This window comes from Rhinoderma darwinii, chromosome 4, assembly GCF_050947455.1.
Source record: "Rhinoderma darwinii isolate aRhiDar2 chromosome 4, aRhiDar2.hap1, whole genome shotgun sequence".
Taxonomy (NCBI): Eukaryota; Metazoa; Chordata; class Amphibia; order Anura; family Rhinodermatidae; genus Rhinoderma; species Rhinoderma darwinii.
In genome coordinates, this window is record NC_134690.1 from 154,626,728 (window position 1) to 154,650,339 (window position 23,612).

Genomic DNA, 23,612 nt, shown 5'->3' on the forward strand with positions numbered 1-23,612 from the left:
GACAAGATAGGAGAAGAGAGATGAATCAGACCCACTAACTATACATAACATTTTTTACAGCACAGTCTATGCGGTCGCGCAACATCACACGTATGCCATTTGGCTCCAATGCACCTGTTAGGAAACGTCCGTCACTTTAAAGTTGTCATGACTACTAGCCTAGCTTCTGGGTAGCCCTGGTTTGAGATGCAGAGCCAATCTCATTTCCCTGTCTGCTACCTATCAGGGCCAAGAGTGTAGTATTTGAATCTGTTCAGTCTTCTTATTGTTGCTTGTGATTCTCTTGTGTATGCACGTTCTGATCAAGCTCCTGGTCATACCCTGTATCAGCTTGATTGTTTGGATTCTTTGAACTGGCCTTCAGCTTGTCTTTGAATTTACACTCTGCTCAGTGATTTGGACTTTTAGTATCTCCTGGTTTTGTATTCTGCTTGCTGATTAACCCTCTGGCTTGTCTGGTTATCCGTTCTGGTATTGCCTGCAGTTGCACCTCCTGTCCAACACCGTATTCTGTAATAGCAACCTGGGTTCTATGCAGCCAAATCCAAACTGCCTTGTGGTGGGCTCTGGTGAAGACCATAGAGTAGCCTTAGACTCTGCTGACAGACTTGAGGTAGCTGATTTACCTGCACACTTAATCCAGACAGTCTCCAGCTGTCTTTGGGGAATTGCTTGAATAGCAATTCCATAAATTTGCACTCTGGGGAATTGCTGAAGTAGTAATTCCCTAACAGCACCATCGAGCATTGTATCGGCTAAGAATTCAGGGGTCATTTCAACACCCCACAGTTCTTCAGGAGTGGTGAGAAGCATTATTGTGCTATACATTATCTGGATATACTGTATTCTGACTGTTTAGCTCAATCTATTTCTATGTGAACAATTTTCTATGTGGAAACATCAAACATACTGTGGATATTTACCAGATAGCATTTAGTCCAGTATCCTAGTTATTATTATTATTATTATTATTATTATTATTATTATTATTCCCAAACCCCCTGTGGTAGACATTGTTTAAATTCCTGGACTATGATATATATGTAATTTTACAAGCACTGCTATTTTGTTATTGTTTTTAGATTTTTATTGTTCTGGTGACAATTAGGTATTTACTTCCATATCAGTACGCTGTTACATAATAGCAGTACTTGCTGCCATCTATTTTGTATATACATATAGACAATGATTAATTTGTTGTAAACATTTCTGTATAAACACATTTTGCATACTTCAGTTTCTCTTTCTGGCATATGGAGTGCCTGTATACTGTTTTGTTATTTGCTGGATTTTTTCTATTTCTTTGGGATACAGGAAATTACATGCTCACTCAACCACTATCACCCAAAGAGTAATCTACCCTCCATTTCACCTGTGTCTCAATAAAAATTAATAATTGTAAACTATGACAAAAACCCTAATAACTTCCCTCCAACGTTGCCAAAGACCTAGCCCTGATGGAATTCCCCTAACTAGGCCATGTTATAGATTACAATAAATCTTAGACAATAGTTGACACAAATATAATACAGTATATTCTACTTTACAGTTCCTTTATGTAATTAAATAGTTAAATAGATTAAACTCTATTTTAAGACTACATTCACATGACAGTGAAAACGGTCATTCAGAAGAATGATGTTCTATGGGTGTACTCACACTGCCGTTTTTTTAACAGCCCGTGAATATTGGCCGTCAAAAAATAGGACATGGCCAGCGCAAAACCTGACTGACTGTGGAGGTGCAATTGCTGGACAGGTGGTTGCCATCATATCTACATTCACGCTTACAAATGTTGTACTGTGTGATTACTTTAAAGAGCAAAGCATCAAGGACATAGATATAGGGGGTGCATAGGAAGCAGTTGCTACTGGTCCCTCGCACCTAAAGGGGCCCAAAGGCCCCTCTTCCGAATAAGAATACACATATAAATGGCATATGGTAGGTAAAGGGGGGGGGGGGGGCTGTTACAGATTCTGCATTTGGGCCCAGGAGCTTCAAGTTAAGCTACAAGTCTACTTAGTATTGTCTACAAATATTAACATTTTATTCTGTAAGCCATCTACAAGTTCATTAGCATATGGGCAGATGGATAGCATAGAGGGGGGCAGGGGCGGAACTAGGAAAGACTGGGCCCCATAGCAAAATTTTGACTGGGACCCCCCCCCTAGGTGCCACACGCAGCCCGCCTTGTAGATAGTATGCCATACAGCCCCCCTGTAGACATTGTTATACAGCCCCCTTTAGACAGTGTCACACCTCACTTGTTGATATCGCCCCCACTTCCCCCTTGTAGATAGTGCCATACAGCCCCCTGTAGATAACGCCATAACCCCCCCTGTAGATAACGCCATACAGCTCGCCCTGTATATAGTGCCACACAGCCCCTGTAGATAGTGTCACACACAGACCCCTGTAGATTGCACCACACACAGCCCCCTGTAGATAGCACCACAGCCCTCCCCCTTGTAAATAGTGCCATACAGCCCCTCTAGTAGATAGTGCCACAAAGCCCCCCTTCGTGCCACACAGCTCCCTCTTGTGTATAGTGCCACACAGCCCCCCCTTGTATATAATGCCACAAAGCCCCCCCTTGTATATAGTGACACCCTGCTCCCCCCTTGTATATAACGCCACCCTGCTCCCCCTTCTATATAGTGCCACCCTGCTCCCCCCTTGTATATAGTGCCACTCTGCTCCCTCCCTTGTATATAGTGCCGCCCTCCCCACCCTTGTATATAGTGCCACCCTGCTCCCACCTTTTATATAGCGCCACCCTGCCCCCCCTTGTACACCGTGTTCCAAATTATTATGCACATTGGATTTAAGTGTCATAAACATTTAATTATTAGTTTTTTAATTAAACTCATGGATGGTATTGTGTCTTAGGGCTCTTTGGAACATTGTAATCAATCTCAGACACCTGTGATAATTCGTTTTACAGGTGTGCCCAATCAAAGGAAAACTACTAAAGGAGGACGTTCCACATTATTAAGCAGGCCACAGGTTTCAAGCAATATGGGAAAGAAAAAGGATCTCTCTGCTGCCGAAAAGCGTGAAATAGTGCAATACCTTGGACAAGGTATGAAAACATTGCATATTTCAAGAAAACGTAAGCGTGATCATCGTACTGTGAAAAGATTTGTGGCAGATTCAGAGCACAGATGGGTTCGTTCAGATAAAGGCATATTGAGGAAGGTTTCTGCCAGACAAATTAATAGGATTAGGAGAGCAGCTGCTAAAATGCCTTTGCAAAGCAGCAAACAGGTATTTGAAGCAGCTGGTGCCTCTGGAGTCCCGTGAACCTCAAAGTGTAGGATCCTCCAGAGGTTTGCAAGTGTGCATAAAGCTATTACTCGGCCACCCCTAAACAATGCTCACAAGCAGAAACGGTTGCAGTGGGCTCAGAAATACATGAAGACTAATTTTCAAACCGTGTTGTTTACTGATGAGTGCCGTGCAACCCTGGATGGTCCAGATGGATGGAGTAGTGGATGGTTGGTGAATTGCCACCATGTCCCAACAAGGCTGCGACGTCAGCAAGGAGGTGGCTGAGTCATGTTTTGGGCTGGAATCATGGGGAGAGAGCTGGTAGGCCCCTCTAGGGTCCCTGACGGTGTGAAAATTACCTTGGCAAAGTATGTAGAGTTTATGACTGACCACTTTCTTCCGTGGTACAAAAAGAAGAACCGTGCCTTCCGTAGCAAAATTATCTTCATGCATGACAATGCACCATCTCATGTTGCAAAGAATACCTCTGTATCATTGGCTGCTATGGGCATAAAAGGAGAGGATCTCATGGTGTGGCCCCCATGTTCCCCTGACCTCAACCCTATTGAGAACCTTTGGAGCATCCTCAAGCAAAATATCTATGAGGGTGGGTTCACATCAAAACAGAAGCTCTGGGAGGCTATTCTGACATCCTGCAAAGATATTCAAACAGAAACTGTCCAAATACTCACAAATTCAATGGATGCAGGAATTGTGAAGGTGATATCAAAGAAGGGTTCCTATGTTAACATGTAACTTGGCCTGCTAAGTTTTTTTTGATTGAAAGAGCTTTTGATTTCTGTAAATATGACCTCCTGATGCTGCAAATTCAACAAATTAAAATTTTTGTTCTCTTTACAACCTTTAAAATGTTTTGATCTCTGCTGTGCATAATAATTTTGAGTTTTTTACTTCTAAAATAAAATCTGTCATCATTAGGAGTTTGTTCAATAAAATTTGCATTGTACTCCAACGGTTGATGGCTTGAAGATTATACTGACTGTCATTTGCATCGACTATTTAGGAAAATCAGCGAAAAATAACATTTGCATAATAATTTGGAACGCGGTGTATATAGTGCCACACCCCCCCCCCCAAAAAATATATTGTACTTACCTTGCCCCGTTCCCGCGACGGACGGAGCGCTGCACAGGCTCTGGTCGGTACACATGCGCAGACCGGCATGATGCAGTGACGTCATCGCGCCGGCCTGCGCAGGGAGTCTTCCCAGCGCCTTATAGGCTGAAGGCCTAATGTGGCCTGCAGCCTCAGGACCGATTCTGCTGGATGAGGCGAAAATTTAAATGTCGCCCCCAAGATTTTGATTGACATCCCCCTGGCTGTTCTACATCACTACCTGCCTCCTCAAACTCTTGTGTATGCGCCGTTGCCTTGTACTCCCCTGGCATGAGCAGTGCAGCAATGAAGCCGGGCAGAGTACACCTCGCTGCAAGGTGTGTGTCCAAGTAGTACAAGGCAATGGCACATCCGAGAAAGTTCTATCAGCCAGGGGGATGTCAATCAGGCATGGAAAGGTGGGTTTGGAGGCCGGACTATGCGACTCTTCAGGATGGCGGCACCGCCCCATGACCCTTTATTGAGTAATTAGCATATAGTGTGCGCCGTTTTCAAAGTTGATTTTATAGATTTTGCTGCATCTGAAAAAACATACATTTGTCAGGTCATGTATTACAGCATGGTGTCGGTTCAAGGGGTTAAAACTACCAGACAGGTTCGCATTAAATTTACAATGAATTGAAAACAACTCCATCTGCCCTGCAATTTTGTTATTATAAATATATCCTATATAATTACAGCATCAGAACCAAGCTCTCACATATACAGCTCCAGAACCAAGCTCATACATATATACAGCACCAGAACCAACCCCAGTACATAAATACATCACCAGAACAAATCTCAGTAAATAAATACATTATCAGAACCAAGCTCAGTATATATACTGTACCAGAACAAAGCTCAGTACATATATACAGCTCCAGAACCAAGCTCAGTACATAAATACAGCATCAGAACCAAACTCAGTACATGTATACTGCACCAGAACAAATACAGCTCAATTTAGTGCAACCCCTGCCATTTAGTTTTGTATGATGTAAAACTACAGCTCCCAGCATGGCCCGAACAACTGGTAAGGATATGCTGGGAGATTCTATTTCACAAAAAAAAAAATCATATCATAATCAAACCACCGATCATCTCACTGCAGATCATACAGTGACTACAGTACTGATTAGAGGCAGAATAAACATTTACATTAAAGAGGCTCTGTCACCAGATGATCAAATTCCTATCTCCTATTGAATGTGATGGGCGCTGCAATGTAGATAACAGCAAAGTTGTTTTTGCTATGCTTACCTGCACATACCCTGCACTGTACTCTCTGACGCCTGGTGCTGATGTGTCTTCTCTCTTCCGACGCCAAGGTTGAAGGACCTGTGGGTGACGTCATCATTCCCAGCCAGCTTCTTTCACTGCAGACACAGCGTGACATCACCCACAGGTCCTTCAACCTTGGCGTTGGAAGAGAGAAGACACATCTGCTCCAGCCGTCAGAGTACAGTTGAATTTGCAGCAGCATCACCATGTGCAGGTAAGCATAGCAAACTCCCTAGAGACGAGCATATTAACCTTTTGGATGCCTGGAGCCGATGTATCTTCTTTGTCCGACGACAAGGTTGAAGGACCCATGGGTGACGTCACGCTGTGTCTGCTGTGAAAGAAGCTGGGTGGGAATGATGAGAAGTGCATGACGCTGATTTGTCAGCGTCGTACACTTCCATTCACAACGCCCAGTTGGTAAAAACACAATACACGCCCAGTTGGTAAAAACACAATACATGCCCAGTTGGAAATACGAGAAAACACGCCCAGTTGTCCATTGAAAAGCTAATTTGCACAAATATAAAATTGCTCATAACTTGGGCAAAAATTATCGTTTTTAAAAAAAAAAAAAAACTTTGCTGTTATCTACATTGCAGCGCGCATCACATTCAATAGGAGATAGGGTTTTGATAATCTGGTGACAGAGCCTCTTTAAGTTATTTACCGGTGATGTGTCAGATTCTAGTTCTTTTTCTCTTTTCTACTCCACCCGGTCCAGAACTTTATGATGACTTCTCCCGGCCACAACCCATTTCTGCAGTTTTCCGCTCAGAAGTCTTCAGCTTCTCACTTTAAAAACATTTCTGCACCTATAAACGAAGATAAAATTCGCAACACCCCTAAATACAATAGTGCCATACACTGCACCGCTAATTATAGTAGTGCCATACACTGTGTCCCTGAATATATTACTACCATACACTGTGTCCCACACACCCCCGCCATGCCCCCTGTAGATAGTGCCCCCATAGCCTCCCTAGACCCTAATAGAGCCTCTGTAGATAGTGCCCTACATAGAAGCCCCTGTAGATAGTGTCCACATATGGACTCCAGTGCTGCAAGGTATTAGTGCTAACCACTGAGCCGCCGTGCTGCCCTACATATAGCTTCCCCTATAGATAGTGCTCCACATATAGCCCAACTCTATAGATAGTGCCTCAAATACAGCTCCCCCTGTATATAGTGCCCTACATAGAGCTCCCATGTAGATAGTGCCCCACAGGTAACCCACCCCTATATATAGTGTCCCCATATAGCCTATTCCTGTAAATAGTGCCCTACAAATAGCTCCCCCTATAGATAGTGCTCCTCATATTGCCCAACTCTGTAGATAGTTGTAACGTCTATGGCCGCGGCCCGTTGTTCTGACTTACCCTCTGACGGCCGCAACCATGGACATGTAAGTTCTTGGCGGCATCTCCCTCCAGGGAGATGGCGGCCCTCACTTCCTGCTTCAGGGACTGTTTCCCGTGCGTGCATGGCCTTAAAGGGCCAGTGCGCGCACAATTGCAGGTAATCTGAAATCAACCCAGAATGCTGCTGGACTATAAAAAGGGCTCTGCCCCCTGGATCATTGCCTGAGCGTTGTTGTGTACCTAAAGTTTGTCTTGCAAATGGTCTCCTAGTGTTTTCTAGTTCCCAGTGTTACCCGTTCCTGCTGCCTGTACCCTGTATACCAGGGGTCTCAAGCACGCGGCCCGCGGGCCGCATGCGGCCCCTGGGGCTGTCATCTGCGGCCCGCGGGACACAGAGCCGCTAGTATCGGCTCTGCTCCGAGACTCTGGAATTCCCTGACATCGCTGTCCACATATTAACAGCGATGTCTGGGGCTTCCCCAGAGCCGGAGTCCCGAGCAGAGCGCTGGTGTCGGCTCTGCTCCGGGACTCTGTGGAATTCCCTGACATCGCTGCCCATATATGGACAGTGTGTCAGGGTCTTGCCCAGAGCGGAGCAGAGCGCTGGTGTCGGCTCTGCTCCTGGACTCTGTGGAATTCCCTGACATCGCTGTCCACATATGAACAGCGATGTCTGGGGCTTCCCCAGAGCCGGAGTCACGAGCAGAGCGCTGGTGTCGGCTCTGCTCCGGGACTCTGTGGAATTCCCTGACATCGCTGCCCATATATGGACAGTGTGTCAGGGTCTTGCCCAGAGCGGAGCAGAGCGCTGGTGTCGGCTCTGCTCCTGGACTCTGTGGAATTCCCTGACATTTGCTGTCCACATATGAACAGCGATGTCTGGGGCTTCCCCAGCGCCGGAGTCCCGAGCAGAGCGCTGGTGTTGGCTCTGCTCCGGGACTCTGTGGAATTCCCTGACATCGCTGCCCATATGTGGACAGTGTGTCAGGGTCTTCCCCATAGCGGAGTCCCGGGCAGAGCGCTAGTATAGGCTCTGCTCCGGGACGCTGCGAAATTCCCTGACATCGCTGCCCATATATGGACAGTGTGTCAGGGCCTTCCCCAGAGCGGAGTCCCGGGCAGAGCGCTATTATCGGCTCTGCTCCGGGACTCTGGGGAAGCCTCTGACATCGCTGTCCATACATCGACAATGATGTCAGGGGCTTCCCCAGAGCAGGAGTCCCAGTGATGTCAGGAGCACAGCTGGAGTCCCAGGAAGAGCCTACTAGCGCTCTGCCTGGGACTCCAGCTCTGTGCAAGCCCCTGACATCACTGGGGAAGCCTCTACAGAGGGCACTGGGGCAGCCTCTACAGAGGGCACTGGGGCAGCCTCTACAGAGGGCACTGGGGCAGCCTCTACAGAGGGCACTTGGGCAACCTCTACAGAGGGCACTGTGGCAGCCTCTACAGAGGGCACTGTGGCAGCCTCTACAGAGGGCACTGTGGCAACCTCTACAGAGGGCACTGTGGCAGCCTCTACAGAGGGCACTGTGGCAGCCTCTACAGAGGGCACTGTGGCGTTATCTACAAGTGGGTGTGTGACAGTATCTGAAGAGGACACTGGCATTATCTAGGGGTGTGTTGCATTATCTACAGAGGGCACTGTGGCCTTATCTACAGAGGGCACTGTGGCCTTATCTACAGAGGGAACTGTGGCCTTATCTACAGAGGGCACTGTGGCCTTATCTACAGAGGGCACTGTGGCCTTATCTACAGAGGGCACTGTGGCCTTATCTACAGAGGGCACTGTGGCCTTATCTACAGAGGGAACTGTGGCCTTATCTACAGAGGGCACTGTGGCCTTATCTACAGAGGGCACTGTGGCCTTATCTACAGAGGGCACTGTGGCCTTATCTACAGAGGGCACTGTGGCCTTATCTAGGGGTGTGTTGCATTATCCACAGAGGGCACTGCGGCAGCATCCACAGAGGGCACTGCAGCAGCATCCACAGAGGGCACTGCGGCACTATCTAAAAAGGGGCTGCCCAATCTTGACATGTGTGCTAACTGAGCCGCCGGACTGCATTTAGCGACACAAACTGGAAAGCTGGATTGTTGAAATAAGCACATGGAGAAATATCTCAAATTTTAAACCTAGCGCTATTATTATAGTAATGTAGTATTATTATTCTAGTAATATAGTGTTATAGTAGTTCAAATAACTAATTGATTAACATTAATTTTGTATTGTATCAAATTTGAAAGTAATGCGGCCCGTCAACTTCCCATTTTTTCTATATGCGGCCCACTTACCCGGCCGAGTTTGAGACCCCTGCTGTATACTGTGCTACCGTGCCTCTGTGCCGTCTAGAGTTGAAGTCGAGCTGTGTCTTCCACTGCATCTGCTGTGTTACACCCACTGGGTGTCTGTCTGCTGCCGGAGCCTTATCTTAAGCCTGAATCACCGCTACTGTCTACATTGCCACAGGTACCCTTTCTGGACTATAGACAATGTATTATACCTGGTTGGCCAGCTGCCTATCCGCTCTGCGGTACGGCCCAGTGGGTCCACAACCCGCACCGTGACAATAGTGCCCCACATATAGCCCACCCATGTAGATAGTGCCCTACATATTGTTCCCCCTGTAGATAGTGCTCCACATCCCCACATATAGACCCCCCTGTAGATAGAGCCCCTCCTGTAGATAATGCCCCCCACAGTTTTATTAGAAAAAAAACAACTTTACATACTCACATGATCCTGTTCCTGCGCTGTCCGGTGGCAATGCAAATCTGCTCTCTTCTGAGGAGGTCTGCTGGGGCTGAGTGATGCAAGCTGTGCGATTACATCATCGCGCCGCTAGTGTCGTTGAAAGGCACTGATTGGCAGTTCAAGTCATTTTGCCCTGCCAATCAGCGTCATTGTAAGGGCTGAATGGTCGGGCACAGAACTTGCCTGGCCATTCAGCCCTACTGCATTTAATTGTATCTGCATCCTATAGACACAGGTACAATTAATGCAAGAGGGGGTGGTGGCAGTTGGTTTCAGTGGTGCCGCCGCACCGAGGCCCCCTCCCGTACTAGCGAGGCCAACGGGCATGGGGGGACCATAGTAAAACACTAACCCCATTATTACCCCGGTACCCACAGCCACCAGGGGTATCGGGAAGAGCCGGGTAGGATCCAGTACCCGACCATCTGTAGTGATGGAGGGGCACTGGTAGGGCCGCAGGCTGGTAATTTTAGGCTGAGAAAGCCCAAAAACAGTGGCCTTTCCCAACCTGGTAATGCTAGTCTGAGCTGCTATGTTGCATCTGGCTGGTTATAAAACTTCACATTTTTTCTATACGTGAACCACTTACCCGGCCGAGTTTGAGACTCCTGTAGTAGAAGATGGAGACATGCATAAGTGGCGTGGATGGCAGATGAATAGTATGCAAGCAGTTAACAGTTGAATAGACAGCGGACAAGAATATACAGCACTAACTGACCCAGTCTGAATACTAGCCCACAGCAGGGTAAGACAACAAATTGGCAGCAGACGAAACGCACAGAAAAGGCAAACAAACCAGTGGAACTACTGTTCCCAGGATACATATTAAGCCACTATACAAAAACTAGATCTCTCAGAGGACCAACAGATCCCACAGTACAAACAAACAAATCCAGGCCAAGTATATATAGGTCCAAGAAAGGTACTCCGCCCTAATCAACCAGGCAAAGCTAAATGATGACCAAATCCAGTTGTAGACCAAAAGCATTGACTAGCAATTCCCAAACACAGAGGTAAAATAAATAATTGATTAGCAGCAGACCTACTGCTAATTGTAATGTACTGTAATGTCCGTGGCTGCGGGCTGTCAGCTCCAACCTCCCACAAGCGCTGGCCCCAGCCTCCTCCTCAGGAGACTCCAGCGCTCGCATCCACTCACCTCAGCCGGATCCCGTAGGGTTCGCGGGCACGCTGGTGCTCGCTCTTAAATGGGCAGCGTGCGCACCGGACCTCATGGATGAACGTTGACGCATGAGTACCTTGGACTATAAGAGGAGTCCAGCCCCGTAGTTCTATGCCTGAGCATTGTTGTGTTCCCTATTTTGTCTATGTGATGGCCTCCTAGTGTGTTCCTGTTCCAGTCCCTGTCCCTGTACCTATACCAGTTCCTGTTCCTAGCAATCCATTAAATCCTGGTCTAGCACTGAGCTGTGTCAAAGTCGTGTCGTGCTGTATCCACGTCTGACCTGCTTCACCTCACCTGACGTCCGCCTGCTACCTAGTCCCAGCCGAGCCTGCCCACAGGTACCTATAGAACTATAGACATTCACCTGCTCCCTGTTGGCCAGCTGCCTTACCGCGTGTGTCCATGGTTTCCTGGGAGTGGGCAAAAGTTTTAACTGACCAAATGGTAATGCTTCAGATGTCTTATTGCGAGCACTGATGTCACATTCACTGGCAAACCTTTCCACATCTCTCCTCATATCTGGCCAATAAAACAGATCGAGACAAGGTCTTACGCATCTTAGTAATACCTGCAGGACCCGCCAACTTACTACCATGACACTCTAAAAGAACAGCAGGTCTAAGGTTATTAGGAACAAACAACCTTTGGGCAGGTTCCGTTGGAGGTGACTGAGATTGAGCCTGCAAAAATAAATCAGAAATATCCAATGTCTGTCCTGTCACAATTTTATCCCTGAACAAAACTTTCCCCACTGCACTAATTCTCCTGAAGTCTAGTCAAAACGCTGAATTATGGAGGGACAACTCAGATTATCCCAAAACATTTGGATAGGAGGGAGAGCGAACAAACAGAAAATAAATAGTCTCACAGTGGGTACCTTCCACTGACAACTTAAGACCAGGCGTGCGGTATTGTACCTATCCTTCAGACACAGGAGTACCATCCAATGAACAAATGTCAATGGGATTCTCCAGAGGTACAGGGGTAATATCCAACTTCTTGGCCAAATCAAAAAGAAAATCTGATGCAGCACCGGAATCAACATAGGCCTGCATATGCAAAGATATGCCCTTCCATTTAATCTTAGAGGGCAACAACACAATATTACTAATGTTTTTCTTTAACTCCATGTTTTATTAAGAAATTAGTATAATGTGTTTAAAACAGTGCTTTCCCCAGGATGGGAATTATAGGATAAGGTTGGAAAAAGCAGCTCATCAGTTCCTGCTTTGCATGTGAAGCCTTTTTGACCTTAAGAACATTAGGATAATACATAGATAAAACTTGGGGTAAATACCTCTGATTGGTCTTTTTGGATTGCAAGTACAAGTTCAGTAGTTGTTTTGAATGTATGATACGGAAACAAAATCTCTGGAGTTTTCTCTCCACCTAATAAAAAATGCTGGTTCAGATCCTGTCATAGATGTTCTTAACAAGTTTTAGTCTTACGGTATATTCATTGCCTCAGCGATCATTGCATTGAACGGATTCTACATCAAGTGCTATTACAATGGTATGACTCTTTCCATTTGTTACTATTCTGTCCTTATTTTATATATATATATATATATATATATATATATATATATTAAAAAGTATAGAACCTATATGTATTTTATTTTTTTAATTTCTTGTGTTACTTTATAGATGAAAACAAATGTGTTGTGGTTTATGAAGCATACAGTATGACTAGTATACAATTTTGTCTGGTTCTGCTTATATATGCCCCACTGGAATCATGCAGTTACTATATGTATAGAGAGTGTTAGGGTATGTTCACACGGCCTATTTACAGACGTAATTCGGGCGTTTTTGCCCCGAATTACGTCTGAAAATAGCGCCTCAATAGCGCTGACAAACATCTGCCCATTGAAAGCAATGGGCAGACGTTTGTCTGTTCACACGAGGCGTATATTTACGCGCCGCTGTCAAATGACGGCGCGTAAATAGACGCCCGCGTCAAAGAAGTGACCTGTCACTTCTTTGGCCGTAATTGGAGCCGCTATTAATTGACTCCAATGAATAGCAGCGCTAATTACGGCCGTAATTGACGCGGCGTTCAAGCGCCTGCACATGCCGGTACGGCTGAAATTACGGGGATGTTTTCAGGCTGAAACATCCCCGTAATTTCAGCCGTTACGGACCCCCGCCGTGTGAACATACCCTTAAGCTGAACATTCTGCAATTTTTTTTTTTACTTGTAAAGTACAATGAAAACAGAAAGGCATTGCATCATAGCAAGATATCCTATATATGTATATATATATATATATATATATATATATATATATACATACATACACACACACACACATATATATATATATATATATACATACACAAACACATATATATGAAGATACGGAGAAGCGCACTGAAATCACTGAAGTTTATACACAAAATACTTGAAAAGTGATATTTGGGTGAACTGCAGTTGCACTTAATTTATGGCTTAGAGTAAGGCTATGTTTACACAGCATGGATACGCTGCAAAAAAGTACACAGCGTATCCGCTCTAGATACCGCAGGGAATTCCGGCTGAAAAACTGCACCAAATTGTGGTGCAGTTTTTCAGCCGGAATTTTCGCTGTGGAAAATAGCACGGCAAAAAATGCCACATGTTGCAGATTTTTTTGCGGCGGAATCACAGCTTTTCTGCTGCAAAACTCGCAACATCCTGCCATTTGTTGCGGGTTTACCTCCCATTGAATTCAATGGGGAAAACCCGCAACAGAAAAGCAGCGATTCTTCTGGAAATTTTTTCATGCTGCTACATGCTATTAAAAAACTGCACCACAGGTCAATTTATGAATGTTTTTTCGGCAGTTTTTTTTACGCAGCGTGTGGATGAGATTTGTTCAAATCTCATCCACTTTGCAGCTACTGCAATATGCTGTGGATTTTACGCAATGACATCCATTGCGGAAAATCTGCAGTATTTACGCTACGTGTGAACCCAGCCTTAACCCCTTAACGAATTATCAGGTTACTGTAAGTGATAAGGGTTAGGGTATGTGCACACACACTAATTACGTCCGTAATTGACGGACGTATTTCGGCCGCAAGTACCGGACCGAACACAGTGCGGGGAGCCTGGCTCCTAGCATCATAGTTATGTACGATGCTAGGAGTCCCTGCCTCTCTGCAGGACAACTGTCCCGTACTGTAATCATGTTTTCAGTACGGGACAGTAGTTCCACGGAGAGGCAGGGACTCCTAGCATCGTACATAAGTATGATGCTAGGAGCCCGGCTCCCTGCACTGTGTTCGGTCCACTACTTGCGGCCAAAATACGTCCGTCAATTACGGACGTAATTAGTGTGTGTGCACATACCCTCAATGGGAAGTATGGAGCACGCTCACAGGCTGAGCGCGCTCAATACACAGCGGGTGACGGCTGTGTAATTCAGCCGACACCTCACTACAATGGGCTCAATCAAAGATCAGTTTGATTCCGCCGGTTTTACACCTTAAATGCCATGGTCGATCGCAACCGCATCATTTAAAGTGTTAGAATCAGGGGGGCGCCCCCTCAAACACGCCATCATGCCCTCCGCGGCACGATTGGCCAGTTACAATGGTTGCTATGGCAGCCTGTGGGCCTAATGAAGGCCCCCAGGTCCACCATCTTTGTACTCCTTTGAAGCCCTGCTTGCAGCAGGGCTTTAAAGAAGACTGTCAGAATTACGATATACTGCAATACATTAGTATTGCAGTATATCATGCAAGCGATCCAACGATCGCTGATTCAAGTCCCCTAGGGGGACTAATAAAAAAAGTAAAAAACAGTTAAATAAAGTTTTTTTTATGTTCCAAATAAAACAAGTATTAAAAGTAAAAAAACAAAAAAAAAACATTTCACATTTTCTTCTCTAAATCAATGTTAAAAAGATAAAAGTTAACATAACTTGTATCGCAGCGTCCGTAAAAGTCCGTCCGTAAAAGTTGTTTAACCAGCTCGGTGAATGGCATAAAAAACTACCTCTCTAAAAAAATGGAATAAGAAGTGATCAAAAAGTCAGATGTACCCCAACATTTTGAAAAAGTATTGGCTCTCACAATATAGCAACACAAAAGATTTTTTTTTATTTAGCAATTTCTCCCACAAAAAAAAAGCCCTCATATGGCTATATTGACAGAAAAATAAAAAACATTATAGCATTTGGAATGTGGGAGGAAAAAAAAAAGGGGAGAGAAGGGATTAAGGTATGTTCACACGCTGCAGAATTGTTGCAGAAATTCCTGCAAGGGTTTGTTCACGCATTGCAGATTTTGCTAATATTTTTTCAAGCCAAAACAAGGAACGGAACCTAAACAGAAGAAATATAAAGAAAGGCATTATAGGTCTGCTCTCCTGGATCCAATTCTGGTTTTGGGTTAAAAAATGCATGCAAAATCTGCAGCAAATCTGCACTGTGTAAACAGGGCACAACCGTCTCATAAATCTGAATATGGCTTGCAGAAAACCATGCACATGTTGCAGAAATAACCCCTTTTATATGTACGGACAGGTTTTTTCAGTCACAGAAATCTCCATAACAAATCTCCCGCATGTGAATATACCCTATAGGTGACCATACACATTATATAACTCCTGATTCCAACGTAAACATGAACGCTTGGCTTGACCGAGTGTACATGTTTATGTCAATGTTGTGAGTAGAATAAGCTGCTTGCATACACTTCTGGGAGCAACTTACCTCCTATATGAACAAAGGATCAGGTATGTTAGGCCCTGTTCACATAAAGTTTTTTTTTACACGTTTTTTGACACGGAAACCGCATTGGAAAACACGCCAAACAACGTCCGAAAATGCCTCCTATTGTATCAATGGGAGGCGGAGGCGTTTTTCCCCGCGAGCGGTAAAAAAGGCTTGCGGGAAAAATATGCGACATTCCCTATCTTTGGCCGTTTACGCCTCTGACCTCTCATTGACATCAATGGGAGGCAGAGAAAGCGTATTTCGCTGCGTTTTTGCCCGTGGCGCTCAATGGGCGCGAACGAAAATTGCACCAAACGGCGTGCAGGCAGATCAAAATCTGCCTCAAAATTCCAAACGCAATTTTGAGGAAGAATTTTCTGCCTGCAAAAAACTCAGTGTGAACTCAGCCTTAAAATCTAGCATGGAATGCAGGAAATACGTTTTACCTATGCTTGCATTAAGAGCAAGAGCATTTCCGCACCATAAAATATATTCGTGAATAGCGGTTAATACACGTGCCTAATATATTAACCCATGTACCTCCAAACACATTAAAAGGATATGTTTAGTTGTATATATACATTTTCCAAAGGAATAAAACAGGCATGCACCTAGCTAAATTGCATAAACCTTACTTTGCTGTGCAGGTTTTACAGTTTAAAAAAATGTTTTTATATGTTTATATTTTTTTCAGGTAATTGGTATGCTGGTGAGAAGCATTGTCATCTTTGGATTCGTTTTTACCAGTTCATGGCTTGCACAGAGTTGTCCTTCAATGTGTAACTGTTTTTTTGGAGTCCAAGTTTTCTGTTCGAGTTACAGAATGATAAAAATCCCCACTGATATTCCAGCCAATGTCACTGACCTCATGTTTTTAGATACATCAATATTACAGTTGAACAATACATCCTTCTCTCGTTACAATGGATTAAAAAAATTACTCTTTATAAGCAATAATATAAATTTCATACATCAGAATGCATTTCAAGGACTAACTCATCTCACTGACTTGGAGGTATCAGCCAATCCGCTGTCTGTGATACAACCTGAAACATTTAATGAACTCCAAGAACTTCGAAAACTCATAATAACACACAATACAATTACAAAGCTCCCGAACAATCTCTTTGATAAAACAACAAAATTAGAAATTCTTGCATTACAAGGAAACAACATCTCAGAAATCTACCCCAGACTATTTATTCAGCTAAAGAATCTTCGTGAACTAAACCTCGGATCTAATGAAATTGACAAACTACCTGCTGATACTTTTAAACAACTGCAAAGTCTCAGAATTCTCAAACTAAATAACAACAACTTAACTTATCTACCACCAACCATCTTTGACACACTGAGCAACCTTACTGAGATATCACTGGATGGGAATAAGTTAAGTCGAATACTTTGGTGCACCTTCAAAAATTTGACATCCTTGAAAAAGCTCAGCCTTGTTAAGAACTCTTTTAAAGAGTTGAATTCTACAATTTTTTTGACACTCCATAGTCTTAGATGGCTTGCTATAGAAGGAAACCAAATTACTACTCTCCCTGCTGGGATTTTTGATGGGCTAATAAACTTAGTCAACCTGCTACTAGGTGGAAATCAACTGCAAGCTATTCCAAAAGGTATTTTTTCAAACTTAGCAAATTTAGAAACATTGGTTTTGTCTTTTAACAAAATTAAAAGATTGGAAGATGATGCTTTTGAAGGTCTTGACTCACTTACCCACCTTTATCTTGACAATAACCATCTTGAAGTTATCCACGGAAACATATTTAAAAATATGACTAGTCTATTAGTTATTAGTCTTCATCACAACTTGCTAAGAGTGCTCCCAGAAGGTATACTTGATCCCTTACATAACCTGATATCATTAATTATTCATGAAAATCATTGGTGGTGCGACTGTTTAACGTCTTATTTTCTGAACTGGATCAATGACAACAGAGATATGACTCAGGTTTCTGAACTCTTTTGTGAAGGACCAGAACACCTTCAAGGAAAATCATTTAATCTCTTGAAAAATCGAGAACTGGATTGCCCTGCAACCAAAAATTTTCTCCAAAATCCATCATTTAGGATGCAGGAGACAGCCCTCATGAATGGTCCTGGCACTGAGGAGAACATCACCCATAGCATCTGCAAGAGCTACTCAACCAGTAATGGCAGAAATTTTATTAACTGCGAGCTAATGGTCTGTTCAAGCATTAACGTAAATATTTATATAATTCAAGAATCTAATACAACAACATTCAATCACATCTACACAAAAGGAGGTTCTCAATGTAGAACCACAAACCTAAAATTCACTATCACAGCTACATAATCTTCTGAATACGAAATACTATTATTATGCACAAGGAAATCAGGTTATATAGGGAATTTAGAGTATATTACACACCATACACTTATTACTGCTAAATATATGTAGGACACATTGCTTTACCATAATTCAAAGCTATGTGTAAAGTAAAATCAGTAACTAAACAGGTCTTATTTATCACTACAGAAAATATTAGGCTAGATTCACACCACGTTCGGTGGACACATGTCCTTTTGGAATTCCTTTTGCTGGTATATAAGGATACATTATCCTCCACTGCATTGAAAGCATAGTTGACTATGCTTTTCAGTACCATTGTATGCAAAAGCAAACCCAAAGCTATATATCACAGATCTTATGTTTTTTTTTTTAAAGTTGAGTCAATGGCATACAGTTCCATACTTTTGGGGCATCCATTCGGTGGATTGTTTTAAATGGTCACGCTGAACAAAATCCACAGACATGGTGTGATCCCAGTTTAACTTGGGACTAAATTTGCTTACGAAAAAACTTGTAAACATAATTGACTAAATAGGAAAAAGAGTAATAGGCCAGGGAGAGGAAGAAGAAAAAAACAACACTGAGTGCCTACAGAACATGTTCAGTGTAAGAATTTAGTTTGTATTATGAACATGTACTCAGGAATATAATGATGGAAAGATTAATATTTAAATAAACAACACTATATGATCAAGAGAAAAAAAAAGACCGCATTTTTTATGTTAAAAAATATTGTGTAACTTGTGTCATAGCAGTATTATTTATTGCCTTGATTTCTATGGTTTCTTCCTGTGTAAGCAGGGGCTTGAGCTGTCTAGAGGAAGGAAGTTACATGTTGAAGAATGCAATGTCCAATGTATATATTAGGGCTCTTGTCACACTAGTGCTAAAATAACATCAGCTATGCCGGCTCAATTCCCGGAAGGGTAGAATGTAAAAAATAACGTCAATGCTAGTGTCTGGTACTTTTTCCAGGAAAAATTAGAATCAGTTATACCATTCTCTAGCACTAAAATAGTATACAGTAGTGTGAACTGGGTCTAAGAGTTCACTAATTAATTAAAGGCCCCTCTTTGCATTAGACTACTATCGGTTGCTTGGGAAATCTGATAGATAGACTCATGTGTCAGCTCTTGGGGTATATAAAATTGATGATATTATATTTTATTGGTCTAATCTATTGCTTTTCACATTCTACCTGGAGATATGTTGTAGCAGAGGTGTTTGGCAGCTGTTCCCATCATCACCTCCATATGTATAAATTACCTGATTTGGCCAAGCCTGTCAGTGTTAGGGTATGTTCACACGGCGGGGGTCCGTAACGGCTGAAATTACGGGGATGTTTCAGCCTGAAAACATCCCCGTAATTTCAGCCGTACCGGCATGTGCAGGCGCTTGAACGCCGCGTCAATTACGGCCGTAATTAGCGCTGCTATTCATTGGAGTCAATCAATAGCGGCTCCAATTACGGCCAAAGAAGTGACAGGTCACTTCTTCTACGCGGGCGTCTATTTACGCGCCGTCATTTGACAGCGGCGCGTAAATATACGCCTCGTGTGAACAGACAAACGTCTGCACATTGCTTTCAATGGGCAGATGTTTGTCAGCGCTATTGAGGCGCTATTTTCGGGCGTAATTCGGGGCAAAAACGCCCGATTTACGTCCGTAAATAGGCCGTGTGAACATACCCTTAGGTGCAGTCCAAAAAGTAATTATAGAAGGTGATGGGTTCCGTAGACATTTATCAGGAATATAAAAAAAATTATATTATGGCTTTGTATAAAAAAATAATTTGTATCTACACACGTGAAGAAAATAAATCCTTTTGTCCTGACCACCTTAGTCTTGACCACATTGTTTACACTTCTAGGCAGTTCACTTCGGATGTAACAGTTCCGGATATGTAATAGACAAGTGTTGTAAAAACATCTATTAGTAATATGCAGCATCTGTACATCACAAAAGATACATACTGCAAATATGTAAAATAATATTCTACTCACAGTTCTTCCAACACAGTAGCGCAATACACACACACACACACACACACACACACGCTCGCACACACACGCACGCACACACACACACACGCACACTATGTAAAATAATATTCTACCCACAGTTCTTCAAACACAGTAGCACAAGACACACACAATATATATATACACATATACACACAAGTAGGTATACAGTTTAACCCCTTCCCGAGTGCCCCACATAGATTAACGGGCTGCAGCACTGGTCCTTGTGCCTGCAGCTTGTTAATCTACGTGTGCTTCTAACACAGCACACAGGCGTAGCCCGGCATCTCCCAGAACGGGCTGCTACAAGCAGCCATAGTACAGGGGGAAAACATCTGGTCGGATCACAGAGGTGATCCGAACCGATTAACCCCTTGAATGCGGTAGTCAATAGCGACTGCCGCATTTAAGTTGTTACAACAATATCGGCACCTCGCTACACATTTACGGGGGTCTGATTGTTGCTATGGTAACCGGAATAGATGGCGATTAGGTCCTAAAAAAACCAAAAAACAAACTATACTAGAATCGCTATTTTTAGTCACTGCAGCTCTCAAAAATGTAATAAATAGGGATCAAAAAGTCGCATGTACTCAAAAATGATACCAATAAAAGCTACAGTTTGGTCCGAAAAAAACAAGCCCTCACACGGCTTTCTTGATGGAAAAATAAAAAAGTTGTGGCTCTTAGAATATGGCGAAACATTTTTTTTTAAAACCGTGATTTTATCGTGCAAACAACGTAACTAATAAAAAACCTGTATACATATGTTATCGCCGTAATCGCATCGACCCACGGAATAAATTAAATATGTCATTTATAGCGCACGATGAACACCATAAAAAAAAAAGAATAAAAGACAATAGAAGTTTTCATGGCCTAATTACACTAAATTCAGCAAAAAACCTATGGGATCAAAATGCTCATTATACCCTAGATAAATAATTTTTAGGGCTGTAGTTTCCCAAATGGGGTCACTTCTGGGGGATGTCCACTGATTTGGTCCCGCAGGGGCTTTGCAAATGCGACATGACACCCGAAAACCAATCCAGTAAACTTGAGCTCCAAAAGCCAAATAGCGCTCCTTCCCTTCTGGGCCCTGCCGTGTGTCCAAACAGCCGTTTATTACCGCATATGGGGTATTTCCGCAATCAGTAGAAATTGCTTTACAAATCTTGGGGTGCTTTTTCTTCTTTATTCCTTGTAAAAATTGATAATTTCTACGTCTTATTGGAAAAAATTTAGATTTTCATTTTTTGGGACGAATTCCACTAAATTCAGCGAAAAACCTGTGGGGTTAAAATGCTCTATACCCCTCGATAAATTCCTTGAGGGGTGTGGTTTGCCAAATGGTGTCTTTTTGGGGGTGTTTCATAGTTACATAGTTACATAGTTAGTACGGCTGAAAAACAGACACATGTCCATCAAGTTCAACCAAGGGACGGGAAAAGGGAAGGGAAAAATTTCTACACCTAGGAAATAATACTTTTTTGTTCTAGGAAATTATCTAAGCCTTTTTTAAAGCCATCTACTGTCCCTGCTGTGACCAGCTCCTGCAGTGACTATTCCATAGATTCACAGTTCTCACAGTAAAGAAGGCTTGTCACCTCTGCAGGTTGAACCTTTCTTTTTCCAGACAGAGGGAGTGCCCCCTTGTTTTTTGAGGGGGTTTTACATGGAACAGGATTTCACCATATTTTTTGTATGTGCCATTAATATATTTATATAAATTAATCATGTCCCCCCTTAGTCGTCTTTTTTCAAGGCTAAATAGGTTTAATTCTTTTAATCTGTCCTCATAACTTAGATTCTCCATGTCCCTTATTAGCTTCGTTGCTCTTCTTTGTATTGTTTCCAACTCCAGGGCATCCTTTCTATGAACTGGAGCCCAGAACTGAACTGCATATTCTAGATGAGGCCTCACTAATGCTTTGTAAAGTGGTAATATTACATCCCTGTCCCGTGAGTCCATGCCTCTTTTAATGCACGACAATATCCTGCTGGCCTTTGAAGCAGTTGATTGACACTGCATGCTGTTATTTAATTTATGATTTACAAGTACACCCAAATCCTTCTCAACAAGTGACTCCCCCAGTGTAGCTCCCCCTAGGACATATGATGCATGCAGATTGTTGGTACCCAGATGCATAACTTTACATTTATCTACATTAAACTTAATTTGCCAACTGGATGCCCAAACACTTAGTTTCCACTATTTAGGCCCCACAAGATCTCTTCAAACCTGACATGGTGCCTAAAATATATTCTAATAAAAAGGAGGCCCCAGAATCCTCTAGGTGTGTCGTTGCTTCTGAGGCCGGTGCTTCAGTCCATTAGCACACTAGGGCCATATTTGGGATATTTCTAAAAACTGCAGAATCTGGACAATAAATATTCAGTTGCGTTTCTCTGGTAAAACCTTTGTGTTACAGAAAAAAATTGATTAAAATGGATTTTCTGACAAAAAAAAAAAGAAATTTGTACATTTCCCCTCTACTTTGCTTTAATTACTGTGAAACACCTATAGGTTTTGGAAATTTTCTTGAAAATGTGAGAAATTGCTGCTAAAGTTCTAAGCCTTGTAACGTCCTAGAAAAAAAAGGATTTTCAAAACATGATAGCAACATAAAGTAGACATATGGGAAATGTTAATTAGTAACTATTTTGTGTGGTATTGCTATCTGTTTTACAAGCAGATACATCTAAATTTAGAAAAATTCGAATTTTTGCAAATTTTCTCTACATTTTGGTGTTTTTCACAAACAAATATTGGACTTATTGATCTAATTTTTCCACTAACATAAAGTACAGTATGTCATGAGAAAATAATCTCAGCATCGAATGGATAGGTAAAAGAATTCCCAAGTTATTACCACATAAAATGACACGTCAGATTTGAAAAAAATCGGCTGCGTCCACAAGGCCAAAACAGGCTCAGTCCTGAAGGGGTTAAACAATAGGTAAATATAATAATAATAGGTATTCAGTTTAAATAGTATTTTATAGAATAATAAAACAACTAAGTACAATCTTTTATATGCTGAACTTGGCGTCCCTCACTATTTACACATTGCTGTAATCTAGTTTTTACACTCTCACTTTGACAAAAAGATTTTGTTCTTTATTGGTATTAAATTCTTGGCATGCTTCTTTTATAAACTGAATCATGTTATCAACCGTGCATCATTTTTTTGAATATACCTTATCTATGAGAACTCCCGAAAAAGAAAAAGTCCATCGGGGTAAAGTTTTGGTGATTGCGGTGGCTCTTCAACCGGGCCTCTTCTACAGATCCACTTATTGGGTAATTTTTCATCAAGAAAATGACGAACCACTAAAGCATAGTGAGGGGCTACATCTTTCTTAAAATAGAAGTGTTCATGTTCATGCTCCAACTTCAATTGTGGTATTACATTTGGAGCATGTTAAGCTACAGGTCTGAGGTAACCTTTGTATTGTAGAAGATGGGTCCAATTACCCCTTTCCATGAAAGGGCCGCCCAATCTGTAACCCCAGGTGGATTCAACTGTTCTTCAATTTTTGCAAGGGGGTTTTCTGTTGAGTAATAAACACAGATGCGCCTATTAACAGCACAT

At 42.8% G+C, this 23,612-nt stretch overlaps 1 protein-coding gene across 1 annotated transcript in view; it reads left to right on the top strand.

The window, feature by feature from the left end:
- The first annotated feature begins 12,436 nt into the window (after nucleotides 1–12,436).
- Nucleotides 12,437–23,612, top strand: part of LOC142760471 (uncharacterized) — a 51,079-nt gene continuing 39,903 nt past the window's right edge. The window contains exons 1-2 of the mRNA XM_075863663.1: nucleotides 12,437–12,482; nucleotides 16,367–17,989. Coding sequence (XP_075719778.1) covers nucleotides 12,480–12,482; nucleotides 16,367–17,989 — 1,626 coding nt within the window. The 5' untranslated portion in view covers nucleotides 12,437–12,479. The remainder of the gene's footprint in view (nucleotides 12,483–16,366; nucleotides 17,990–23,612) is intronic.